The sequence below is a fragment of the Ciconia boyciana genome, chromosome 1 (genome assembly GCF_034638445.1).
Source record: "Ciconia boyciana chromosome 1, ASM3463844v1, whole genome shotgun sequence".
NCBI classification, from domain to species: domain Eukaryota; kingdom Metazoa; phylum Chordata; class Aves; order Ciconiiformes; family Ciconiidae; genus Ciconia; species Ciconia boyciana.
The window spans coordinates 56,535,194-56,543,851 of NC_132934.1; the positions used below are offsets into that span (position 1 = coordinate 56,535,194).

The 8,658-nt window shown below is 46.3% G+C and overlaps 1 protein-coding gene across 2 annotated transcripts; it reads left to right on the forward strand.

Moving 5' to 3' along the window:
* Window positions 1-779: 779 nt before the first annotated feature.
* Window positions 780-7,707, forward strand: POLR3H (RNA polymerase III subunit H). 2 transcript variants are annotated; one of them, XM_072868140.1, is made up of 7 exons: window positions 780-861; window positions 1,290-1,417; window positions 2,389-2,485; window positions 4,140-4,226; window positions 5,230-5,293; window positions 5,937-6,144; window positions 6,819-7,707. In XM_072868140.1, the coding sequence occupies exons 2-7, from the start codon at window positions 1,307-1,309 to the stop codon at window positions 6,870-6,872; spliced, it is 621 nt and encodes a 206-aa protein (XP_072724241.1). In that variant the 5' UTR covers window positions 780-861; window positions 1,290-1,306; the 3' UTR covers window positions 6,873-7,707. The 2 variants fall into 2 exon arrangements, with proteins under 2 accessions (XP_072724241.1, XP_072724250.1); XM_072868149.1 differs by having other exon boundaries at window positions 859-993.
* The last annotated feature ends 951 nt before the right edge of the window (window positions 7,708-8,658 follow it).

Sequence of the window (8,658 nt, forward strand, 5' to 3'; positions counted from 1 at the left end):
TCTTTTTTTAAACTCACTTCAAACAACCTTTCATTTTTCCCAACAAATTTCAGACATTTGCACACCCCCTTGTTTTCTGCCATCCCTCATGCTGCTTACCTCACTGCAGAATGCACTAAGGGCTGCAAAATCATACCACAGGGATTTTTTTTTTTGGTAATTAACACTCAGAATAAATTATTCCAGCTGTATGTGATGCTAATTTGTACCTGGTAATAACTTTGACCTAAGTATTGGGCAGTCACCGCCGTGAAGAATACCTTCCAGGGGCACGGGGGCTATAAACCCATCCAGTTTTGCTGTAGAGGTAGGCAAACAGCTGAAGGCAAACTGGCTCTCGGAGAGACGCAAACTTTGATCTCTGCTGCCCTGTCGGGATTGAAGCTTACGAAAACGATAAGTGAAATGGCAATAGCTGCGGCACCGCAACCGCTGCCCGGGGGGCGGCCCAGGGAGACACCTGGGGCGGGGGTGGGGTAGGCAGGTACAGCGCAGCCCTGCGCAGGGCGCCCGGCTGCTGAGGGCCTTTCCCTGTTTATATTGACCAAAACCACCTCCCTCACGGGGGCCACCAGAAACCACCGCAGCCCAGCTCCGCCGGGCCCGGCCCCGCACCGGTAACGCAGGTAACGGGCCAGGCCCCCCCCCCCCCGCACTGAGGAGGGACAAAATGGCCGCCGCGGGGCGGGACGGGGCGGGACGCTTCGCTCCGCCCGGCGCGGCAGGGCTCCGCCCCCACGTCCCGGGAGCGCTCCGCCCCGCGTCAGTCATAGCGCGGGCCCGCCTGCCGAGGGTGATTGGCTGAGGCGCCGGAAGGGCCGTGAGGCCCGGGAGCGCGCGGCCGGGCTCCGCGTGCGGCAGGTGGGTGAGGAGCGGCCGCGGCCGCTGCTGCGGCTCCGGCTCCGCCGGGCCGGGCGGGCTCACCCGCCTCCGGCCTGCCCGCCGCCAGCCCCGCTCCTCCGGGCTCCCGGCTGCCGAGCGGCGCGGCTGTTGGTGCGCTCCCCCCGCTCCCTGCAACGGCGGCTGCCTGGCCGCCCGTCTCCGACAGCGGTTGCGTGGCCGCCTTCAACCCCCTCTCCTTCTTCCCCTCCCCCCAACAGCCGTTGCGCGGCCGCCTTCAGACCCCCCCCCCCCCCCCCCATTTTGGGATAACCAGGGTGCTGCCCCACTAAACTGCGTGCAAGACGTTGGGGTGGTTTCCCAGGCCCGCCCCGCGTCAGTTGTTGGGAGTCTTGGTTGCCTGTGCGGTGCTCTGGTTCCTGAGGCTGTTGGTGTCTTCTCTCTCTCAGAGGCGCTCCCCGCCACCATGTTTGTCCTGGTAGAGATGACTGACACAGTAAGAATTCCTCCCTGGCAGTTTGAAAGGAAACTGAATGAATCCATTGCGGAAGAGCTAAACAAGAAATTGGCCAATAAGGTAAAGCGTGGGTCACGTACAGGTTGATGCAAGCGTCATAACATCCCTGAGCGTTTCTTCCTTTTATTTGTTTCTAATGAGATGTGTGGCTGAGGTATCAGAACAGTTTAGATGTGAAGGCCATCCCCAGAGACTGAAATATTAGAGACTGTAAACAAAGAGACAGCCATGTATCATCTCAAAAGGGACTTTTTTCTAATGGCTGATGCTGTAATGCAAAGATACTGAGACACCAGATGGGGCAGGGAAGCATGGAAGAGAAATGAGAGTAACTGCTGGCTTGTGTGTGGAGCAGCAATCCAAAACACAGTCTGAAAAACAGATGCAAACCAATCCATCCCGTGGGGGAATTTTAAAAAAGACAATGTAAACAAATGTGGAACAGTAGTACTGGAAGAGAAATGAAGGTGTTAATGGAAGGCAAAACTCTTCCCTCATCCACTGATGACTAGTAGGCGCCTCAAATTTTGTAGGCTGTGAAGCTGTCTCAGAAGTAGCAGAGAAATCAAGAGTTCTTGTCTCTCCCTGGAGCTAATATAATTTAAGACAAAGGCAAGCCTAGAGGCTTCTGAGAGTGTAACTCCAGCGAAAAGTATGTTTAGCCTTTGGACGAGCTGTGGGGCTGGTGAATGATGTCTGTGGGCAACTGTTTACTATCTTGGCAGGTCAAGTTCTCTCACCGCTGACAATTACCCCGAGCATTTCTGTTTGTAGTGGTGCTCTTTGCAGTGCCAATGAAAACACATCCTCCCATAACATTTGAATAAGTTAGGGGTTCTCCTAGAATGCAATGTGGTTAGGGCTGGGGCTGTTGAAGGAGTGTACCAAAACAGCCTCCCTCCCATCTTGCCACCCTTCTGTTGCCTTCTTTGAAATGGTGTGCACAGTGTATAAATTTGATGGTTTGCTTGATTTAACCTGGTGGATTGCTTGATTTATTGCTTTTTAATTATTTTTTTTTCTTTGAGCAGGTTGTATACAATGTTGGCCTCTGCATCTGTCTGTATGATATCACAAAGCTGGAAGATTCATACATATTCCCTGGAGATGGTGCATCACATACCAAAGGTATATTCTTGTCCTCAGTTACACAGTTTTGCAGAATGTTAGTGATCTGGAAATGTAAACTAAGTTCAGTTGTTAGGGAAAGTAAGTTTAAAGGAACTTACCGAAGTTTGTAGCCATAACTCTGTTCCTTTTAGGAGGGCAAGAGGAACACGCCAAAAGTATCTTTCCTTTGCATTTTTTGGGGTACAAATACACCTTTAAACAGCCAGTCCTGTTTGTCTTCTCCAGCAGTCCATCTCTGTTCCACAATTAGGGCCATAAGCGTGGGGTAAAGAAGGGGTTAATTTAATTTAAAATTATTGGAAATCTGCACGTAGAAAGTAAGTTGTATTAATTGCACTGCGTTTCTCTAGTATGTTTTCTTTTTGAAGCTTATTTTCCCTATCTAGAATGTTGAAACATGTTTCTAAATATAACATTTGCAGAGCATTTGATGCTGTTTTCCTAGCTGGAAGTTTTGCGACGTTTTTCTTTGAGACTTAGACAGATCTGGTTCAGCACACATTTCTAGTGACTTTTTTTTTTAATAAGAAATGACTGATTTCTTTACTTTGACTTTTGGCAAATCTGTCTGAGTAAAAATTGAAAGTAAATGCATAAAAGCAAATTTCATATTTTTTAAAGTTAAAATAAGTTTCTTTAAACTGGAAAGAGATGCATTTTTTTCTAGGTTCAATTTTCAATGTGGAAGCGTAGCTTGAGCAAATGAAATCTTTCCTGTTAGAAGGGAACTAGGCTGACTGTATGTGGCTACCCTTGTTTAAATTTTAATTCCAACAGAACTCCCTGCAAATAAAAGCCTCTCTAATACTGAAGGAGAATGGCAGACTTTCCTGCTTGCTTTAATCTCCATTCAGCTTCTTAACTTTTAATTACTCCTTGAACTGAAACAAGAGAATATATTCTCTCTGAGCTTGGAAAAAAGCCTCCTGCTTTCAGAATCTGGGGTAGCACTTCAGTAAATCCTGCTGTGTCTGGTAATAACTCTTTCTCTAATGTACTGCCTGATTTTATGTAAAAGAGGAGCACAGAGTATGGACAGCTAAAATTACCTTAAATTGCTCATAAGCATTGTTTGGTTAAGATTGTCTTAGTATAGCATTCTTATAATTTATCAATTATGTTAGAAACATTTTATTTAACCTGGATGAAAAACACAGTTATGTTAGAGAGTTATGTTATCTTATTTACTCTAATAATATTTGATAGCAAATATTTCATTTAAAGAAAATACAGCATTGCTGACAAAGATAGAAGGAGCAGAAGTATTATGAGAAAGTATAATTTCAACTAATATTCTTTGCCTTGAAGCATTGTGCAGAAATGCTCACATCATAACTAAAGCAGAGGTTCTGCTCCATGTTCTTCATTTATAGCTTCATTCTGTGAACTTAAACTCTTGCAAGCTTGAAGAGTAGAGAACAGGAGGCTGCTGATCAACCACTGTCATAATTCATACAAGACAGTTAGGAATCAGAGCTCTTATTCCCATTTTTCTATCTAATCAGTGCCTGTAAGGAAATTGTGGAAGAAACTGGGTAAGCATTTTAGAAGGCATATAGGATGTGGGATTTTGTTTTACTTGCTGCCACCCTGTGGAAAGAGTATAGTTCACTAACATGGACCTAACGTTAATGATGTATTTTCTTTTAAGTGCATTTCCGCTACGTGGTCTTCCATCCCTTCCTGGATGAGATTCTGATTGGACAGATTAAAAGCTGCAGTCAGGATGGCGTTCATGGTAAACCGCAACTTCTAACATTGGGGACCCATGAGCTGCAGAGCTCTTGGGTCTTTGAGATACTCTGATTTCAGGTGGTATAGTGCTGTCTGTAGGCTGGTTAAAGGCTATTACTGGCCTCTAGTGCTGCTCTGACCTGAGGGTGGTTGGTAGTTTGAGCCTGGCAGCTTCCCCTGCCCTTGATGGTTTTGTCTGTGCTCCCCTTTCTTTCTGTCATTCATGTGCATGCCCAAGAAGAACAGGCAAGCCCATTTGGAGCGTAGACTGGATTCATTTTCTCGCTTCAGTTAACAGAACTTGTTTTTTTTTAAAGTGGTAGTATCATCGGCTTGTATTGGTCTGATATAGTTATGTGCCCTATAGTTATGTGCAAATTCATGATCGTTTCCTGTACCTGAAAACATGGCAGGGAAACGTCTTTGTGGGTGCAGAGTGCTGTCAGATTAATGGAATACATAATTGATGAGTTGCTTTCCTTTCTTGTAGGAGTCTTCCATGCAAGTGAGCTCCTCTGCTCTGTTGTTAAGTTAGGACAATAAGATTATCTTGGCTGCATTTGTTGCTGAATTTGGGCATGTCCACTCTCTGTTAAAATTCAACATCATGAAGTTTCAAGGGGGAGGTGGGGGCTGTTCTAACTTTATATTGGTCTTTATTTAACATGTTACATCTGTGATTTCTAAGCTCTTTTCTGTCACAGACCTCTATAGCATCTGACTCATTTCTTGGAACGCTTTCGTTTCCAATCCTGCTCCAAACAGCCTTTTCCTTTCCCAGCGGGCGTGAAGACTGTGCCCTCTGTTGCTGTATGTACTTTTCAGCTGGGTGGTTGCTTTGCTGCCAGCTGAAATTGAGCGTTGTGGCTCAAAGAATAATTCCTGCATGATCTCAGATGTCCTTCCTGAAAGAGGAAGGAGAATGAGTCTAGAAATGCATTTTAGGAATTGCTGTGGTACATCATTTGCGAAGAATCATTTCAGTCTTTAAGTTTTTTTCTCCACAGTTTCTATTGGATTCTTTGATGATATTGTCATCCCACCAGAATCCCTGCAGCAGCCGGCTAAGTTGTATCCTTTGATCACCTTTGATAACTTTACTACTTCATTTCAAAAGATTGTGCAGTGCTGGCCCAACAGGCATTCACTGTTGCAACAATGAAGGTGCTCAGTGGCAGAAGCTAAGCTGTTGTGTCGGGCAAGTCCCACAGACTGTTATCACAGCTAGACAGGCCTCACGCTTATTAGGTTTTGCAGGATCATTGTGCCCACTGATAGAAACGAATGGCAATGTCCCCCGAACAACTGCATTGTAATCCCTGCCTCTAATCTTGGCGGCTGCTGAAGACAGAATGCTGGTTTTACTGCATCATGTAATGTCTAGATACATGGTGTGTCTGATATACTTACTTGTGGTAGATGAGGTCTTCTTGGGTTTGAGGGGGTTTGCTTGTTTGGGGGTCTTTTTTGTTGTTGGGTTTTTTTGTGGGTGGGGGTAACCCCAACTCTGCCCAGCAGCATACACCTTGAAACAGGAAAACCAGAAACAAGATGGGGGTCCTGGACTGTGCAGATGATGACCTAGGACAGTGCGTTGTGGTTTGAGAAATAATTGTGGAAAGGCTTTGAGTTGAGTCTATTCCCAAAACTGTCAGAAAGTGATCTGTCAGGCGGAATACTGAGTGTTTCCATCCTTAACCCTTGGTGTGGCCAGCGATGAAGCAGAGCAGGTGTGGGTGTGGGAATATGAGACGGAAGAAGGGGCCCATGACCTTTACATGGACATTGGGGAGGAGATCCGCTTCCGAGTCGTGGATGAAACATTTGTCGATACATCACCAACAGGTCCGAGCTCTGCAGAGGCTTCCACTTCAAGTGCCACAGAAGAAGTTCAGAAGAAAGAGGCACCCTACACTCTTGTGGTAACTATATGCATAATTCATACAGCCTTGTGAACGTTGCAGTTTATTCTATGTCTAAAATAGCATCCCTTACCCAAGGAACTGATTGCTTTAAGCTGACTGTGAAGCAAACAGAGTCACAAAATGAAAGGAGTGGAAAAGGGGGGAAATGAGATTGTTCTTGTGGTCGCTCTGTGTTCACTGTGTGTTTTCATCGGAACACTTTGTGGTGGTTGGTGGAGTTCCCCCTGGGAGGCTGATTTAAAGCAGACTGTGGATGCAGGATCTGCAGGTGGGAGTGAGCATACAAGGAGCACAGAGCTGGGAGAACCACATCGATGTTTACACAGCGGCTAAACAGTCTTTCCCATGCAGTGTTTTGGCTAAGACCCACCGGCGTACAATGCAAGAGAAAGATGGATCTAAACCAATGAAAGCTGTGTTTTCTCACAGCTGGAGTATATTGGGACAGTCAGAGGTGGAATGGGCAAGTGCTTGATTTTCAAGCGTTGAATGTTTGGTGTGGTGCTGACAAGGTTTAAAGGAGTCTGGGCAAGTGCTGGGCAGGCTCTGATAGGAAAAAAAGTGAGTACCTCATCCGTAACTCAGGGGGGAGAGATTTTATATTTGTATGCGTTTACTCCTGTATTCTCTATGCAGTTTATAATTGCACGCTCTCTTCTCTCTGTGAACAGGGATCAATCAGTGAGCCAGGCCTGGGCCTCCTGTCGTGGTGGACAAACAGTTAGCTGCAATCGGAGCCTGCTCCGCAGAAAGTCTTTTCCGGTGGATGTTTGGGGGCTTATGGGATCCTGCTGGTGCTCATTGCTCCTCTGAAGCTGAATGAGAAATTGGACCTGCCATTCTCTGTTTCCCCTTCAGCTTCCAACCTGCCAGATCGAGACAGTCGCTTTCAAGAAATGTCTTCACTGATCTGTAGAAGTGAATTTACAGGCACAAAAAGCCTTGAGCACAGCAGCAACAAACTCAGCTGGAGCTTTGGTCTCCTGCCCTGGAGGGAAAACTGGGGAGGTCTTTACTTGCCTGAATTAAGAAGGGAGTTGACTTCAGCAAGTGAAAGCAGGAGAGAATGCCTGTCAAGAAATACTGCTTCCTTGGGCTGAGAGCTTGATCTCAGAGGCATAGAAACCTGCCCTTCTCTTGACAGGAAATGGAGAAGAAACAGCGAAAGACTAGAGGTAATAGAGGTGTGGTACTCTGGAGACCTGGAAAATGCTGCTGCTGGGAGGGCAGGGGAGGTGGTGGTAATATTCTGCTAAGAATGGGCACTTAACCCACTGATGAAGTCAGCCAAAGAGAACTGAAATGACAGTAGTTTACCCAAAAGTAGCTTAGGCTCTGTGAAGATGACGACTGTGGAAGGCTACAGGCTGCTTACTGTGCTGAATGGAAATACAGTATTGGGTGGGCTGTATTGATGTAGAATGAGCTACACTTTGCAGGAGTTTGACTGAAAATACAGTCAAACTTACTTTATGAACTGAAATGGACCAAGGCTGCTTTGAACAAGTTAAATACTTGTTTGTGGGGGTGTGCTAATACCAGAAATGAAATAAATAGTAAAAACCACACAGCCTGCCTTCCTGTACAATTTGTGGGGAAACTATTAGCTTCCTGCCTAGCAGGAAGAAAAAAGTTGCCTCCTGCAGTGTAGCTACTTGGATTTCAAGGCAGACAGTGTTGAGACCAACACTTTGCTCTGCTCTAACAGCCAGTAACAATTGCCATCACCCTCCCTGACAGCAGTGAAAGGAAAGGGGGGAACAAAACAGTGAGTAAAATCTATGCAGGGCCCATTGCCAAGAGAACGATGTTGCACATAATTACAAAGCCAGCCACGTTTGGCAGGAAGGGGCTATAATTCCCTGGGATAGTGGGTCTGCTTAACCTCCAACTGTGAAAACAAAGCCTGAGTCACCAGTGCCCTCCCTGCAGCGTTGTTAGAACCCCTTAATTCTGAACTGTTATTCCTGGTGCATTGCCCTAATTAAAAGAGAGCCTAGAATTCTTTAGGTTCACATAGTAACTGAGGTCCATCTGCTCAGACAATAAGCTTACTGAATGCTGTCTATAGAGCAGTAGTGCTCAGACATGCAATCATCTAGACATGGTGGAAACAAACTGTTTGCACAACACTTCCAGCTGTTTGTACAGGTGGAAATTCAGGTGAAGTGAGTTAGAGCCTCAACAGCCAGAGAGGCTTCCATGCAGGCTGTTCTGGGGGTAGTGCCTAGTGCAGGGCAGGGGGAAGAAAACAGCCCAGGTACCTCCAAGTAGCTGATGTGCTCAGCTCCCATTTCACAGGGTCAGAGCTCCCAGGAGTGTGGCAAGGTGGTAGCTGCATGGCTTTACATGCTGATCTAATGAGATACTCCTCAACATCAGTCTCCTGTTGTGGAGAAGGGAAGCCGTGCTTGAGGAAACTAGTTTACTGCACAATGCTGGGAAAGCATATAAATCACTCACTCCTTGCAAGTTTGTCATTGGTGCAGTAGTGGCACTGTTGCCCTGGCC